General features: G+C 41.5%; 2 protein-coding genes across 3 annotated transcripts; one reads left to right on the top strand and one right to left on the bottom strand.

The window, feature by feature from the left end:
* Nucleotides 1–59: 59 nt before the first annotated feature.
* ngly1 (N-glycanase 1) lies at nucleotides 60–12,312 on the bottom strand. 2 transcript variants are annotated; one of them, XM_044137773.1, is made up of 12 exons: nucleotides 12,170–12,312; nucleotides 10,981–11,095; nucleotides 10,671–10,886; nucleotides 5,396–5,558; nucleotides 5,081–5,300; nucleotides 4,660–4,781; nucleotides 4,232–4,377; nucleotides 2,391–2,501; nucleotides 2,120–2,293; nucleotides 1,276–1,461; nucleotides 677–854; nucleotides 60–577 (listed from the first exon to the last, which is right to left on the bottom strand). In XM_044137773.1, exons 1-12 carry the CDS (start codon nucleotides 12,268–12,270, stop codon nucleotides 405–407), a joined length of 1,905 nt encoding a protein of 634 aa, XP_043993708.1. In that variant the 5' UTR covers nucleotides 12,271–12,312; the 3' UTR covers nucleotides 60–404. The 2 variants fall into 2 exon arrangements, with proteins under 2 accessions (XP_043993708.1, XP_043993707.1); XM_044137772.1 differs by having other exon boundaries at nucleotides 2,108–2,293.
* A 331-nt stretch (nucleotides 12,313–12,643) lies between these two features.
* oxsm (3-oxoacyl-ACP synthase, mitochondrial) lies at nucleotides 12,644–14,632 on the top strand. Its single transcript, XM_044137774.1, has 2 exons — nucleotides 12,644–13,635; nucleotides 13,752–14,632. The coding sequence occupies exons 1-2, from the start codon at nucleotides 12,644–12,646 to the stop codon at nucleotides 14,155–14,157; spliced, it is 1,398 nt and encodes a 465-aa protein (XP_043993709.1). The 3' UTR covers nucleotides 14,158–14,632.
* The last annotated feature ends 3,237 nt before the right edge of the window (nucleotides 14,633–17,869 follow it).

A 17,869-nucleotide genomic window follows, 5' to 3' on the forward strand; every position in this document is an offset into this window, starting at 1 on the left:
CTCGCATATTGCAATTAGAACACTGCCTTCATGAAGTGATGTCAATAATTATAAAACACTGCAAATAAGACTTTTATTACTAACAGGAAATGTCAGAGCTGTGATGGGCTTGCCCTTGAACCTCAAATTGTAAATACACTTTAACATTGAAAGCAAATATTCCAAAAATGTATGGCTTCTGGTTACATTTGTACCTCGTTTATGAGTTAATGCCCCATACCAAATAACTGAAAAATATGCAACAGGTATATCCATTCATTCATCTACTATCAGGTCACACACTTGTTTAAATATTGCACTACTCTCTGACAATGTTAAATGTATACAGATTTTTTTTGTTCCAAACTAGACATGAACAATTAAAAGTGAGAAAAAAAGGGTCACATTTAAAGTAAAAACAAATATTATGCATCTTGTAGTTGGATGACGACTTCAAATGAAGCCTCTTGCTCGTTCAAGCCCTGTCTGAATAGCTGAGAGTGCTGCCATGAGGTGTCCCCGTCTCCCCCACTGAGTTCTGCTGCCACAATCAGCTCTGAAGATCCAGACAGGCTGGAGAACGACTGGAGCCTTCCATCTGAGGGATCAAACACAGGAAGTAAAGGTTAGACAAAAAACTAAACGGATAATAAAATATCTTTGTTCCCCGGCCTTAAAGCATAGCACATAGATATACCGCCAGAAAACTCGGTTGTCATCTGTCCTGATTGCAAGCTCCAGCAGACATTCCCAGACTGGAAGGTTTTGCTGATGGCCATGACGGAGACAGAATGGATCTTCAACCCCGCTGAAGCAAAGTCAAACTTCCAGCTGATTCTTCCAACAGTAGAGCCTTCTGTCCGTGCGATGTAAACCTAAAGAAAGAAAGTCAATCAACCACAATTACAGCCACAAACTGTATACTGGATGTTGTTTAGAACTTAAGGCTCGAAGAGGAGTGCTAATAAGTTTACCAGCAATTTTGTTCAGAATCTAAATATATATGTACTTACTTTCATCTTATTTTTCTTTAGTATTAAGTTTTCAAATAAGTAAAAATCAAAAGTCTTGCAATAAAAATCAAAGGAGATCTTTACCCACATTAACCACTTGCAGCATAATAAATATATGTATTTCATTTTAGGAGTCTGAAATTGAGATAATAATGAATATAACAAAATTGCTTGTTGTAATTATTTAAAGCACATCTTTAAAGACTAAACATTTACTAAAAATTTAATTCTTTTTTAATCTTTTTTTTTTTTTTTTTTGCTATGTCAAGAATAATAAACACACCATCTTCCAATCATTCTCCACTTTCCTGAAGACAGACTCCTTTGTCCATACACACTGATCCCAGTGTGGGATTATTTCAGAGGAGCTGGACACCCGGCAGTACTGGTCCTTTGGGGCACTGTAGCGCACGTGAAGCAACCTGGCCTTCTTTTCTTCATCAGTCGGCGTAAACACAAAACCTTCAGTCTGAAACAAACACACGCATGGTTAAATAATAAAAAAAAATAGACACCCTCTTTGGCCCATGTGTGAGGATTGACCAACGGTTCCAGATGGTGTGAGGATCTGAACTCTGCAATAATGCACATCATTTTGTAACATTTCTGTTTATTACCGGTACATTTATTTTCAACAACTTTGTAAATGACGCACTACAACTGATATGAGTTACTGCAATATTTAATCTTCCTTTGGGCTCAATGCAGTATTTGTTCATTTGAATTCTGTCTCATAGTAATTACTCATAGTAATTTAGGACTCGATGTGAACAGTTGGGAGAGCTCAATGGGAGCAGTAGCTGTATTGAAATTGGAAAAATGTGGGTTTGCTTCCAGCTTCCACCTCTACCACGTGTCGATGTGCCCCTTGGTAAGGCACTATAACTGCATGTTGCCTTCTAATGTGTGTATGAATGTGGCTCTAAGGTAAACTATGTGGGACTAGAAAATCTCTAAATGAATTCAGAATATTTAGCAAACTGCACCAATAAAAACTGATTGAGTAAAGGTGGTATTTAAGCTCTTGCCCCAGCCAGCAGAAACAATCTGCTTTGATCTAACCCACTCATCATCTTGTTCAAGTGCATCAACCTTGTCTCAGTGAATTACTCTACCTGTGTGGATACCTTTTTATCAGCTGCTCTGGTTTCCCCACGTGCTATTCTCCAGGCCAAAGACCCAGAGCTGCGGCCTCCCAGTTCTCCCGGATTGGGTGTCTTTGGCGAAATGAACTCCACTAACTCAACAAGCAGCCTCTCCGTCAGTTCCCTCTTCCTGTCTGGACTCAGGGACTGCTGTCTCTTCATTGTTAGAGAACAAATACAAGGTTTAAGGCTTTTACCACTGCCACCACATTGATTCATCCTGAAAAGCAGGTTAGAAACCGCTGGAACTCACAGCAGCATTGAGGCCATTTATGGTGTGTAGTAGCCAAGCCTCCTGCACCCTGGTTCTCCTCGACAAAACCTCTGCATGTTTGCAGGAATATCTCCATGTCACATCAACCACCTGAAGAAGTAAAAAGAAAACCACACAAAACGTGAGTGTGCTCTTTGTTTTAACCATTATGAAGTGAAATGAATTTAATCTCTACCTTAGAACTAATGCTGAACCATAAAACATTGAATTCTCCACAATGAGAAAAAAAACCCAACTGGACCATGAACAGTTGACGAGATGATCAACTTAAATACCCTGAAGTATTTGAAACTATTTGTCACATAACCAAACATGTCTGTAGTTTTGTAAAAAGCAGATTTCTATGTGTAATTACTGTAATTTAAAATAGCACCATCAGCAATCCCTGATGGAAATGGAACCGGGCTGAGATAGAGATGCACTGGAAAAATCAGCTAAACACTAGAGTCAGACTGTTTCCAGTTGGCTGGCCCCTGATTGGTCACCAGTTAGACGGGAACTGGAAAGCAGAACTCAGAGAAACTGTGTGGGAGTCATGTTTCAGCCTTCTTCGTGCTGCTGTCCTTTGTGGACACAGATAAGATCAGTGAATAAGATCAGTTTCTTATGTTAGTATTACTTGATTGCAAATCTCCCAAAGTTAAGGACATCAGGGCTAATTTATCAAAGAACCTTAGCAATCATACACACAAAAATGTACCTTGTTTGGAATTGCAACACAGATTAACACTAGTAAAATATTCACACGTTCTTATTTTCCTGAAAGTATCCTCCATCCATCTAGAGTTCATATCGAGTCCTTATACACTGTGGCCAAGCCTGATCCAACTTAACTGATCAACATTCACTATAGGCCTGAGCCCACAGTAAACTCAACATCCATCCATCCATTTTCTGTACACCCTTGTCCCTTAGAGGGGTCAGGAGGGCTGCTGGTGTCTATCTCTAGCTAATGTTCCGGACGAGAGGAGGGGTCACCCTGGACAGGTTGCTAGTCTGTCGCAGGTAAACTCAACATATTATTTTAATTAAGATTTTGCTCATTTTGTTTTCAATCAACCAAACAAGCAGTGTAACTTTTACGGTGTGTTTAGCTTTTATTGAACATCCTCCAGCTCCACTTTGTCACTTGTAACTAATAACACAACAAGTAACTGGGTTGTGTGATTAAAAGGATCCCATCTCAGCAGCTGCTGATTCCATCTCACCTGCATGCACCATATCAGGTGCATGCAGTGTGCTGTGCTTGGTACAGTCTGATTAATGTCTGCACCCTGCTTACTTTATTTCCTCAACTGATGAAACTATCTACTCCTATAGCATAATAAGCAGATTAACACATCTTTACATCAAGCATTCTGGTTTGGCTTTCTCTGCACTCGACGTATTGCAGGTGTATTAAATGAGCCACAGAAGCCAGAGCCCGCCCTGACCATCAAGCAAATAATTCTGGCCTGAGCTCGGGCCTAATACCTAAACTCAAAATCCACTATAAAGGGCTGGGGTTGCTAAGGCAACAGGTCATGGAGAGGAGACTCCAATGCTGCCATACCTAGCAACACTTTCCAACTCCTCATCTTCAGGCATTTCCAGACCAGAAAGGATGCATCAAATGCACCTCAATAGAAAGCTTTCAATATGGACTTTTACACTCATTTTTAAAGTAGATGGAATTTTTTTTACCCTTTTTATTTGTGTTTCTCCTTTAATAACAGTTTGTTAGCTTTAGAGCTGACAACAGAAGGTGAGGCTTATGTCTTGCCAGCTAGCTTTATCAGTACTAATAGTGGCAGAAGCTGCTGACTAAGCGCTGCTCTGACCTGGTCCTTGGAGAAAGCCAGGATGTAAGCCAGTTTCTTTCCCCAGCCGATCTCGTACAGCAGCGGCTTATCACAGACGTTCTCACACGAGTCGCAGTGCAGCCAGCGATGCTGAGACACTGAGTAAATCTCTGTCCACACATGGTCTGCAACAAGACAAACGCTGCTTTGTATTCACTTCATTACTGCAAGCAGGATCAAGCTTTGGTTCCAGACCATAAGGAACAAATTGCAGGAAGCTATAATATACAGGGATATAACAACTTATGAGTGATGCAGTCCAGAGAACAGTCAAACTGAAACTAAAAGTTCTGCACAGTAAAAAAAAAAAAAAAAAGGAAAAAAAAGTTGTTTAGCAGGTGACACTCAACAGAATACTAAATGAGAGGTTACTGATGTACTGTCTGATCTATGGAAAATGGACATACCTGTACTGTCCCAGATGTACCTGGCCTCAAGGCCCATGGCTCTGCAGCACAAAGTAAAACAGTTGGCCCACTCTCCACAGCGCCCCCTCTTGGTTTCTAAAAGCTTTTCAGGGTGATTATACCTAATGTTGATCATAAGAGGCAAAAACCCACAAATGCTCATTAAAAAATGGAATCAAGTTTGTTAACCGAACAAGTTGTACTGTTGATTCAAAGAATTATTGATATGATCTACAGCGCTAAAAACAGCAATAATTAAAAAAATGCTATTAATAATTTGTGCATCTCTGACTACTTATTTACACAGCTATGTCATATTTCACACTAAATTCTAGTTTCAATGCCAGTCCGTACCACAGAACTTGTATTAAAATGTCTCTGTCTTGCTCACACACATGCACGCCCACACGCACACACACACCTAGGGAATCTGGTAGAGAGCTGGCAGCTCTGACAGTAGTGGTTCTCCACTCGCTGAGCTCCCCAGCGTAGTTCCTCCGCCGTGGGCCCCAGGGCCGGACCGTGTTTGGTGGGGCCCCCACACTGGCTGCAGGGCAAGCAGTCCACCCAGGAGAAGAAGTCGCACTTGAACCACCGGAGAAGCTCTAGCACCAAGCACTCTTCTATTCCCAGCTTAGATTCTAGACACAAGGACAGCAAAATGACTTGAGCAGGGTAGGCAAAAGCACAGGTGTGACAGAGTGGGGTGGGTGTGGTTGCTGAGGGGTGATCTCACCTGCATCAGCCTCCTTCAGCTCCTTCAGCTTGTGTTGAGCAGAGGAGGACAGCTGGTGGTGAGGGATGATGCTTCTGGCTTTCAGCTGCAGCTCGGGGTTTTCATACTGCATCACATGCTGGAAGTTGGACTGAAGAGTCACAAAGAAACTCATGCTGCTCTCCTGAAAGACAAAAAAAAAAACATCAGTTAAAAAAAAAAAAATCCAAGTCGAAGGTTAGTGTCCATGTGAATGCACTCTCAGCCATTTTCCATATCACTGAATGGAACCATTTATTTCTCCAAGCATTTGTAAACTCAAGATTCTATAACGCTTGGCTTAAAAGCCACTGTGTGAGCTCTCAGGCCCTCTGATGTACAGTCACTCCTCACACAGGGGGTATTTTTAGACATTTTACTGATTTCTACAGTAAACTCAGAAACTTTCCAACATCTTTGATCAGAAAACTGATCAAATGTTTCACTGAAGTCAATACTGGTTTTCATAACTATTACTGTAATTCTGTGTTAAATACTAGAACTAAACCCGACTGATGATGACCTATACATCTCTTCTTAGTATTTGGATCTAGCACGGTTAGTGAACATCCGTTTCTCCATCTCCATTTGGAGAACCGACTACAGATTCAGACTCAGATGGACAACCCAACCACAGGTCCAGGATCTCAGTGCTCTGATCTCTGAGCCTCTTGATTATCAGTTTTGCTGTGTAAAACGGCACTTCATCTTGTTGGAAAATCCTCTGATTCTCAGCAGGTTGATCCTGGATTGCTGGAAGAAGTGTCTACCTTAGATCAGTACCTAAACTCATGGCTGCTTTCCCATAATCTTTTCCAGGTAATTGATTTTGGACAAGTCCTATACAATCACAAGAAGAATTGATCAGAGAAAACCGTGATTCTGTTTCTGCTTTAAAGCTTGCTAGACCCTCTTTGACACTATGAAGTTGTTTTGTTGTTTTTTTTTTCTTTTTAGAGGCAATCATTCCCAACACAACAATTTCAAAAACAACAGTTAGTCAACTAAGTAGACTGAAAGTGACATCCGCAGAACTCTTTGACTGCTACAACTTGGTAGGGCACCAGTTTTGAAGGACTGAACAACATGCAGGAAGCAAAGAGACTGCTATGGAAGAGCCCAGAAAAACTTCCTCTTTTCTGCAGGGCTCTTCTCCATTGGGGAGGTGGGCTGTTCAAGTCGCAGACTAGCAGACCACCAACGTTAATAAGCAATTAATATAAGTATTAACAGTGCTGAAAAGCATACATGGTACTTTTAATAGATTGCAACATAGTGCCATAATGCTCGTTTCTTTGTATTCATTTTAATTTGCCATTTTAAAAAAAAAAAATCCATAAATATTTTAAGACTCCATCACAAATGTATTCCAAAATTAAATTTACTTATTTGAGATCATGGTTTGGAATGACTGTCAATGTTGGCTAAAAATATTATTTCCATCTTAACAAAGTTGTGTTTAGGTGGATCATGAATTTATGAAAGTTTCTAAAGTCCTAAGCAAAGTCAACAGTAGTCAGATCAGATAAACTCTGGAAGTGATGAACTACAGTAGTTCAGACAGTTTAGTCAAACTACACAGTATTTCAAAGAGACAACTTACTGTAGTTCCAGCAGCTCAAACCTGTATTCTCCACCACAGTAATGAGTTGGTCATTCACAGCCATAAATTGTGTAATCCTCTTGTCTTACTGCAGTTTCTTGGAAACATATGGAGTTAATAGTGACTTACTTTCAGAGTAAACAAGATGAACTTGTATTTGAGCAGATGTCATTGTTATCATTACCCCTGGTGGAAAAACCAAGCTAGCAGAGATTCCAAGTGATACATGAACTGCTTTCATTTCAGGTTTTACAAGATACATTTCAATGAATGCAATTGCAAATCATTTGGTTAGTGTAGCCTCAGTCAGCACTTTCAAACTCATCTCTGCTCCTGACTGCAATTTACAAACCACACAGTCTCAAGCTGGAGACTCAGCTTCATACCACCAGATCAGATGGAACAATGGCAGTTTCCATGACTGGCTAAGACATACAGTAGACAGGGCTAGAAGACCCAAAGTAGAAGTTAATAAAAAGTTGAGCAGTGTTGATTTACTGCTGCTTCTTCTCTCCCAGTGAGCAGGAAGAAGGCAGCGGTGGCTCAGAGCTTTGAGTTTACCTGCTGTTCACGGTGTTGCTCTGGTCTGGGGCGACAGGACAGAGCAGTGCAGTGTACCAGTTGACAAAATCAGCTCTCTGTTATGTCAATGTTCATCGTGTCAAAACAAGTCAGCCTTCAAAAGTCAAACGCTTTCGCTTGTACCCACTTACCAATCTACTCCATCCTGTTTGATGGAGTAGATTGTTCCATTCCAGTCTGACTGGTTGCACTGTGACTTCACCTTCCCTGCTGCTGCTGATTGGACGACTGTTCCTACCCATGTGAACCAATCAGCTCCGCCCTCTCCCGGATACTACATTTGCCACATTATGCAGCACACAGCGTCAGATTTATTTATTTCAGTTTTAGAACATTTCAATTTGCATAACATCTTTATAACCATAGACTCCAGTTATTACACTTTTAAATTCATATTCAACATGGCCTGTCATTTTAATAATGCTGAAATAGAAACTTTATGCATATTCAGTAGTTTAATGAACAAATATTTGTCTAGATTATGATGTAATATGCAACAAGTTCCAAAGCTGACTGTTTACAGTACAACAATATTACCAAATCTTTAGATTTTATCTCTAAATAATTGAATCAATAGACTGGTTGATGTAAAATGCTTTTAGAAGCAGTCTTCCAAACATGTCAGGAGCACCAGCTGACCTGGTTTACCACAACACAGTACCATGTCCGCATCACAAAACACTGACATAAAGCCACTGAATTTAGAGAATTGGTGAAATACAAAAAAACTTAATTAAATTGACTTAACAGAGGGGCATTAACAGGTATGTGGAATTGAATGTGGTCACTGATAATCCATTAAACATAACGTAAAATGCTTGAACTCCATGTTGCGGCTAAAATGCTTGGCCGTCTCACTGTGCAACAGTTACTAAGGAATCTTCAACCACATTGCTCTGCAGAGGCAACTGTGATGGTGGCCCTAGAGCAGGGGTCTCAAACTCCAGTCCTCAAGGGCCACTGTCCTGGAGTTTTTAGAGGCGCCACAGGTACAAAACACTGGAATGAAATGACTTACCGTATTTTCATGACCATAGAGCACACCGTACTAAAAGGCGCAGTCTCAGTTTTGTGTGCCATTACTGTATTTAACACACACATAAGGCGCACCGTGTTATAGGGCGCGGGTTTTACATCAACAACACACACACAAGCATACAAGTGTGTATTTAAAAATAGAGTGGAAGCAAAACTGATTTTGGTTGTGCTTTATTTAAGTATTAATTACAAAGTACTAACATCAATCATCAATGTTTTACCGGTAATGTCATCAGTCAAACCCCTCGAAGTCCTCATCCTCTGTGTCTGAATTGAACAGCAGCGCTAAATTTCTATCTAACATGACAGGCTCACTTTCCTCACTGTCAGACTCACTTTCCGTGCCGTGCTGCTCCTCGGAAATGATGCCGGCTTTTGCGAACGCTCGAACAACAGTGTCAGCAGACACGTTAGCCCAAGCATGAACAATCCATTCACAAATTGTAGCGTAACTCGCCCGCCGCTGCCTTCCACTCTTGGTGAAACTGTGGTCTCCATCGGTCATCCATCGCCCCCACGCCGCTCGCAGTCTGACTTTGAACGGCCGGTTGACACCGATGTCCAGCGGTTGTATTTCCTTTGTCAGGCCTCCCGGAATGACAGCAAGCTCAGAGTTCATTTGCTTTACTTGTTTTTTGACATCGGGTGTGAGATGGGCACGCATGGAGTCACAGACCAACAGCGATGGTGATGCGTGGAAAAAACCACCTGGTCTCTTTACATACACCACCCTCAGCCACTCTTTCATCATTTCCTCATCCATCCAGCCCTTTTCATTAGCCTTAATGAGCGGCACCTCGTCCATGTTAGTGATGTGGCTGGGCTGGATGTGTTTGTCGGCGATGTGTTTGCGGCAGTAGGAGCGGAAGGCGGCCAGCTTTTCATTATAATCCGCTGGAAGTTGCTGCGCTACCGTAGTCCTGGTCCGGATGGAAAAATGGCACCGTTTCATGAAACGAAAGCACCAAGACGGACCTCCTTGGAAATGTTCGATTTTCATTTCTTCTGCCAGCGATACTGCTTTTAGTCGAATGGTGACCGTCGAAACGCTTCTCCCACTCGTTCTTTGCTCGATGATCCACTGCTCCAGTCTTTCCTCCAACTCGGGCCACCTCGCCTTATGTCCGCGGAAACTCAGCTGCGTCTTCTTGACCTGTCGGAGCTCGTTTTTCAGCTTCCTCCACTTGCGAACCATAGATTCATTAATCTTAAATTCTCTTGCGGCTGCACGATTCCCATGTTCCTCCGCGTAGCTGATGGCCTTCAGTTTAAGCTGAGCTTCATATGCGTGTCTCTTCGCCATTTTTAGGGGTTGTTAAAACAACAATGTTCTGCATAACGCACATACCCGTTCTTTTATACACAATCCACGCCCACTTCACCCTTTAACGTTCTCATGGTGTTCTCTAATACGTCCGCCTTACAACACACACAGGGCGCACTGCACTATAGAGCGCACCTCACATTTTGAAGAAAATCTAAGACTTTTATGTGCGCCTTATGGTCGTGAAAATACGGTAATCAGTTCTCCAGAGTCTTGCTAATGACGTAATTATTCTATTCAGGTGTGGTGCAGCAGAGGCACATCTAAAAGTTGCAGGACAGCAGCCCCTGAGGGCTGGAGTTTAACACCCCTATTTTAGAGGTTTCCCTGCTTTAATGTGCCTGATTCAACTGATTGCAGTTCAACAAACACCTGTTAATCAGTCATCAATTGAAATCAGCTGGACTGACGCAGGGAAATACCTAAAACATGCAGAGCAGTGAGCCTTGAGGACCAGGGTTGGGAAACACTGATCTAGAGGATTCTCAATAACAATATACCATGCAAATTAATTAAATTTGAATTAGAATTAATACGAGTTTCAACAACATTTCATTTTGCATTAATAAAGTATTTCTGAAATTGAAAAGTTGTTCATGATTATAAGAACAAATAAATATTTCAGTTTGATAGTGGAACCCAAAGAAAATCAAAGAAGAATGCATCCGCTTTACTGTTAGAAACAACGCAGAAGCAGTGAGTGTATCTACCAGGGATGAAGGTTGTTGGGTAGATGGCACTGCTGGTGGGCTGGAAGCAGCAGTGCAGCTTTCCGGTGCTGATGCTGAGGCTACAGCAGGCTGAGAAGCAGGTCGGACAGGACGCCCCCCATGCAGTCTCAGATCCCGCTCTGCAGCAATACAGTCCCTGATGTGCTTCAGCTGCTCCACTGATGCAGACTGGGGGAAGACCAGATGGGTTTCAGCCTGGAAATGGTTAGAGAAATCAGCTGGTGAGAATGTTACACAACAGGAGCCGCAGCTTTAGAATTAGTGACATTAATGATAGTTGTCCATTTACCTCCTCAAATCCCATCTCAAAGAGACATTCCACAGCTCCTTTGACAGGCAGCAGCTTGGTGGAGAAGGTGGGGTTGCCGATACGGATAGACCTGTACTTTTCCTCAGTTGGACACCTGTTGGCAGTGACATAGAAAAAAAGATGGCAGAATTAAATTTCTATTCAATGAACATTTTACTACATATTTAAAATTAAAAGTTAGTGATTACAAATGTTTTAAAGGAAGCTGGTGTGAGTTTTAATACCAAACACAAATCTGCCGTGATCAATAGGTGGGAAGCTGAAAGTGATGATCTGTGAGGTCCACAGATTGTCCCTTTTATATTTGAAAACAACTAGGTTTTATTCTCTGATAGATATTCAAAATGTAAAAATGGGTCAGTGCTACATATACAACTATAAAAATTTGATATTAAACTTTCTTAAGCAGTCCAAGAAAAGACCTCTGAAGACTCAAAGAGAGAATTACCTGAACCGCTTAGGTACCAAGGCATTTAAAGCCATAACACTCTAGATCGGAATAGAAATAAATGAGGACGTTCAAGAAACATATAGGAACCCCCAGGATGAAGTCCACAATGAGCTACAACTTGCTGAAACACTGCTGTGACTGTCCAGACCTCCTTGGGCTGAGAGTGTGCTGATCAATTAACTTAACAGTCACGTTTGGTTTTAGGACTGTGGTAGAAAGCCGGAGTACCCGGAAAGAATTTACGTACGCACAGGAAGAACACGCAAAATCCATGCAAGAAAGCCCCAGGCTGGGATTCGAACCCTGCAACAAATTTGCTACAAATTGCGCCACTGTAAATATATAAACAATCCTATAAAACTGGCAAATATATAACATTGCCATTTGTGTTTTGCGTGTTTTCGGGAACATGCAAGAAAAAGCAGAATTTATCTCCGTCTCTACGCTGATCCCTAATGATGACACGTACACACAAATTACCCTGATAAAAAAAACCTTCGAGGTCTGAAATTTTTGCATAAGAAAAAGTGTATCACCTTATTAAAACCATCACAAATACATGCCGTACAGAGAATATAAAGCGGGATGTTTATTTTCGTTTGTTTTCTCGTGAAGTTGATAAAAGAAAGCAAAGCAGTTAGTGTGTATTTTTCAGGAAGATACAGTAAATCCCGATGGACCTTGACACATTCCACTTGACACGTTTACTGGACATACCTTATAATGTTGTCCGCATATGTAAGCAGCAACTTGGCTACATCCAGGAAGACCTCGTCAGAGTTGTCACACAGTGTTGTGACCGCCGGAGACAGAGACATTTTGTTTTATAGCTTTTGGTAGAAGATGTAGCGCCAACGACTACTGCTACTTTCAAATGAGAGCTAAATTGCTTCCGCCTGGGGTCCTCGAGGAATGTGTCCCACAAGCTGCCTAACAAAATATCAGGACATTCAAAATTGCACGGAAATTGTGTTTATACTTTTAGAGTTATATTTCTAAACTATATGTGTATTTTATTTCTTAATTTTAAAACAGCTAATGAGGCAGTTTATTTTTTGTTATTAATAAAACTGAAATGGCGTCCATCATTGATACCTAAAACAAGCTAAAAACAATCAACTCTTAGCTTTTAAGGCTAGCTGCTTTAGTGTTTTTCTTCGGTCAATCGGCTTTGTTGTGGGAAATATTAAAATGTCCGCTTTATCTCTGTCCTGTCGGACAAAACTCCAACTGAATCTTCATTACAGCAGAACTCTGCTTCATAAGGCTACCTTTTGTTCTAACCAACCCACCCAGAACTCCCAGTATGGACAGCACTCTCTGAGGAGGGTTGTTATTACTGGAATAGGACTGGTGTGTCCCCTGGGCACAGGCACCGCTCTGGTGTGGGAGCGCCTCATCAGTGGCCAGAGTGGGATTGTCGCCCTGAACCCTGAGGAGTACAGGACTGTCCCCTGTAAGGTGGCTGCTGTAGTACCTAGAGGGTCAGATGAGGGTCAGTTTAAGGAGGAAACATTTGCAACACGTGCGGAATTGAACAGCATGTCCCCGGCCACCGTAATGGCCCTCGGGGCTGCTCAGCTGGCTCTTGAGGACTCAGGGTGGTGCCCCCAAAGCCCAGAGGAGCATCTTAACACGGGAGTGGCTGTAGGAATGGGGATGGTGTCACTGGATGAGATTGCTCGCACTTCCGCTGCTTTCAGGGAAAAGGGCTACAACAGAGTGAGCCCTTTCTTTGTGCCGCGCATCCTGGTCAACATGGCAGCGGGGCACATCAGCATCAAACACAGACTGAAGGGCCCTAACCACGCTGTGTCCACGGCCTGCACAACCGGTTCTCACGCCATTGGTGATGCAGCTAGGTTCATCGCACACGGGGATGCTGTTGCTATGGTTACAGGTGGGACAGAATCCTGTATCGGACCATTGTCAATGGCCGGTTTTGCCAGAGCACGCGCCCTCGCCACCAAATGGAACGACGACCCTCCGCTGGCCTCCAGGCCTTTCCACCCGGAAAGAGACGGGTTTGTGATGGGAGAGGGGGCAGCCGTGGTCCTGCTGGAGGAGCTGGGTCACGCAGTGGGAAGAGGGGCCAGGATCTATGCAGAGGTCCTGGGCTATGGGCTTTCAGGGGATGCCAGCCACATTACGGCACCCTCTTCAGACGGGGATGGAGCATTTAGGTGACTCGTTAGACCCATTTATTTATTTATTTTTGCTCAACATTGAAATTAGAAATCAAGTAGAAAGTCAGATCAGCTTTTTTACCTGCTTAATCTCCTGCTTGATGTTTCAACAGGTGTATGTCTGCTGCCCTTAGAGATGCTGCGGTCTCTCCAACAGAGGTCACCTACATAAACGCTCACGCCACCTCCACTCCCTTGGGTGACGCTGCAGAAAATGCAGCCATTAAGAGGCTCTTCCAGCACAGCACTGACAGCCTGGCTGTTTCTTCTACTAAGGGAGCCACGGGGCATCTACTGGGTGCTGCTGGGGCTCTGGAGGCAGCGTTCACTGCTCTGGCCTGCTACCACGGAGTTCTGCCCCCAACCCTCAACCTGGACCGCACTGAGCCTGAGTTCAACCTAAACTATGTTCCTTGCACAGCACAACCATGGAGGACCGAGGGCCGACGGCTCGCTCTCACAAACTCATTTGGATTTGGTGGAACTAATGCTTCATTATGTCTCAGCAGTTTTTCATGATAGACTGACTGGATGACATTTGCCTCAAAAATAATAAACTACAGTTCCACATCTTTTATGTTCTAAAATAACCCAGTATTCACTAGCAAATGTGATGTCTTTAACTGAAACTTCTTTCCAAAATGCTTTAATTCATTGGTACAGATGCCTCTGTCTTTGGGAGCGTTTTCTTGTCTTGACACAAGTAAAGAACAAGAATTAGGACTGTTAAATATTTTCAGAGTTCATGGTTGTCTTAATAACACCCAGGTGACTTCCTCCACTGCTGAGCACCGCTGTTAATGTGTCTAACGTTATGCTGTGTTTGGGTTTCTGCTAAAATGACACTGAACATGGCAACATTAGTCCAGTTTGTATTAGGGTTGTTATCACAGATGTGCTTTCTTTTCTGAAAGAACAAACTTCCAAATATGTTTAAATAAAACAGGATTAGAACCACTACCTTTGGAAAAAACACAACTTCGAATTTTTGGCAAATATCTCATGAATTTATAATAATAAAATTTATAATTTTTCCAAATTATAAATTTGGAAAAATTTATAATTTTTTCCAATGACCAAGATTTTATTTCTATTTTTAGGTTTTGAAGTAAAGAAAAGCTTATTTTTTACAAAAGGAGGATGGATACATTTTCTTCTCTGGAATGTTAATATTTATGATAAATTACGGGGGAAAAAACATATTTCAAAGAAATGTCAGGAAAAATAGATCTAAAAACATGTTACTGACACTGTCGGTCTATTGTGAAAATTTTATTCAATTACCATAAAAAATCTGCTCCTTCCTGGTAAAAAAAATTATGCAGCCACTGAAAAACTGAACTCTCTCCATATTTCTCCCTTCACCACTAGATGGCATCAGGTCACAGTTGATCCCACACGTTCCCCCTCCTTTTCTATCGATGTACAACCGCAAAGAGAACAATTGCTTTTGAACTCATAGAAGATATGTGTTCATTACTCACATCTCATTTATTGCAAAACTCTTAACAACCAAGTCCATTACAACATTATTCATAACAAACAAATATAATTTTTTTTGTCTTAGAAGTAAGGTTACCTGCAAAGTCTTAAGACTCTGACATTGACATGAAACGTCTTCGTTAGACGTTTAGCTTAGCTTCGTTGGAGGCTTAACTATAATTATATATTTTTAATAAGACCTCCTTCTGTGTTTGAGGGACATTGGTGCAAAGTATGTATTTTTAAATATTAGCTTAACATTGGGACATTGAGCTAATCAGTCATCTGTAAAAGTCAATGCTCAATACACTTTTGTTGTTGCCTAGTTGTACTGAATGAACCCACAAAGACAATCCCAGTAGAAGCTATAAGTTTTACTGAGTGAAAACTGTCTTCAGCAAAAGATATTAAGTCTGACCCTCGAAAAGGTGACTTAAAAGGCAACTGAAGAGAAGGGTCCAGACAACCACAAAGGAGTCATTGTGATGAGACACATTAGGGGAGAAGTCTGTTGGAAGGGCATGAACTGAGTGGTAGCAACAGACTGCAGCAAAGGTATTGGACAAATCCAAAGATGCTTTATACAAAGTTCAGGGGCCCACAGCAACTCAAATCTAGAATCCATGAGGCAAAATATACCAGACACACAGGGAGACAGAGTATAGGTCAAGCAATGCAATTTGATCTGATCCAAAAAAAAAATCAAAATGTAAAAATCCAGCAAGGGAGAGGCAGCGACAGAGTAGGAACTGTCCAGGTTAGATCCACAGGAATCAGAATCAGAACCAGCTGGACGGCTGAGTCAGACAATCTGACAAACAGCTGAGATGATAATCTGGAACACTGTCAGTTTTTTGCTTATGGTTATTAGTAATATTGTGATCTGAAAATAATACTATTTATAATAAAACACCTTCCTCATGTTTTCTTCAGAGTCTTTACATTCAGCCTGTTTCTGTGTTCTCAGCTTTATAGTGGAAAAAACAAAGAAATCTCCAGAGCAGAAGAGAGAAAAGGAAGGTTAATTAGAGTTGGTGTGTCAGGATCTGAATGGAAGTAGTGGTGTAAATTGTTCACTGCTCCTCCACAAAACTCTGCTCTGCAATATGCAAACACCTTTTCAGGTCTAATTATTCTGCTGGATAAGGAAGGATAGTCAGATCTGGTTTTTCTTTTCACAGATCACATGTGGGTAAAATCTCAAGTATTCTAATAAATTTATGCTGATATTTTAGGTTTTAGGGTCATTTTGTTCTATTGCTGAGGTAATACACATCTGTAAACACAGCACAAAAAGGACATTTGTCTTTGAAGGAATTTTGTATTTGTAGTAGTCTCACACTGTTAAAAAGGCAGTTCATTCCCCATTCAATAGAGACACATGTCTAAATCCCCTCCTCCATTGTCAAGTCTCACTCTGGCTGTTTAATGTCTGGTTCTGTTCTAGTTACGGTGGGTGTGTCTCCATTGGCAATGTGTGTGGGAGGGCTGTGAGAGTTGTGGAGATACTCTGATGATGTCATTTTGGACATTTACCTGTGGTCTCCTGGTCATCATGGAGTCCACCATGAACTCCACTGTGTGTCAGAGGGAGCCTGGGGAATATGTAACACCATCTGTAAAAAAAAATAATTTAAAAATCAAACAGAAGCAGGACCCTGAAACATGACAATACCAGCACATCCACCAAGGACTGACTGAGAATGAACAAGTGGACAGTTTCGGGCCTAGTCAAAGCCCATATCTGGGTTCATTTCCCAAATGGAAGTTAGGACTAGGATAAAAGTAATTTGAGAAGATCTCAGTTTTTAGTGTTTATGAACCACTTCTTTTCCAGAAACAAAATAATTATCATTAGAAATCAATAAGTGAACATTTCTTATTAAAAGATGGCAGAATTAAATTGTTAATTCTGCCATTGGTGTTTAAAAATTAATAGTTGGCCTATTAAGAGTTAATCTGAGTACTGACAGCGGTTGGGTTCTCTTTGGGATATTAACTACCTATAACTGTCTGCAGAAGCCTGTCAACAAACCTGAACTTTAACACACTGTGAGCACAAGAATCCAAATTCAGTCAAAGCCAGAACCTGTGAGCTCCTTTTCAGCACTGAGAGGCCATTGTGCTCTTCTTTTTCTGTAGGTCTGTATTTGATGAATAGTCTCTGATGAATTTAACTACATTATATAAAAACAGCCTCAGATGATGGATCACTGTACTGGGGAATATCTGTCCAGACCCATTTTTAGAGATTATTTTCTATTAACTGCTCTGGATGTCAGTGGCAGCAAATGAATAAATCAATTATTCATTTATCTTGAAATTATTCATCTATCTTCCAAAAAGGGACTAACCTGACACTGATGAATGAACCGAAGTAGCACAGAAGGAAACCTTAGCATTTTATTGAGGATTCTGTTCCTGCTCAGAGTTTCCATTTAAAGTACATCTACAGTGTGTTTTCCCTCTACACTGGCTTTAAATGAATCTCTACACATAAAAGAGAAGTGTGAAAGACAAGCCTTTTACTCTAGCTTTCCTTCAGGATTGTCAATCCACATTTCTCTCGTTGTGTCTCCTATGTCAGAAGTGGCCTTGCTCCACCTTTCCATGTCCTCCTCAACCAGCTGGTCAGAAACTATTGATTTTTAGTGCTGGAATTATGACTTAAGTTCCAGTTGCTCTTGCTTTTATTCTTTTGTACATTCCTGCCTCTCTAATTAGGAGAAATCCAAGTTGAATTACAATC

The sequence above is a fragment of the Gambusia affinis genome, linkage group LG14, assembly GCF_019740435.1.
Source record: "Gambusia affinis linkage group LG14, SWU_Gaff_1.0, whole genome shotgun sequence".
In the NCBI taxonomy this organism is placed as follows: Eukaryota; Metazoa; Chordata; class Actinopteri; order Cyprinodontiformes; family Poeciliidae; genus Gambusia; species Gambusia affinis.

Excerpts from the sequence above, each read along its gene's own strand:
- ngly1 (XM_044137772.1), bottom strand. The coding sequence starts at position 12,270 with ATGTCTCTGTCTCCGGCGGTCACAACACTGTGTGACAACTCTGACGAG. Across the intron at positions 10,887-10,980 it reads TTGAGATGGGATTTGAGGAG|GCTGAAACCCATCTGGTCTT; the intron begins GTAAATGGACAA and ends AACCATTTCCAG. Across the intron at positions 578-676 it reads GACAACCGAGTTTTCTGGCG|ATGGAAGGCTCCAGTCGTTC; the intron begins GTATATCTATGT and ends TTGATCCCTCAG.
- oxsm (XM_044137774.1), top strand. The coding sequence starts at position 12,644 with ATGTCCGCTTTATCTCTGTCCTGTCGGACAAAACTCCAACTGAATCTT. Across the intron at positions 13,636-13,751 it reads GACGGGGATGGAGCATTTAG|GTGTATGTCTGCTGCCCTTA; the intron begins GTGACTCGTTAG and ends ATGTTTCAACAG.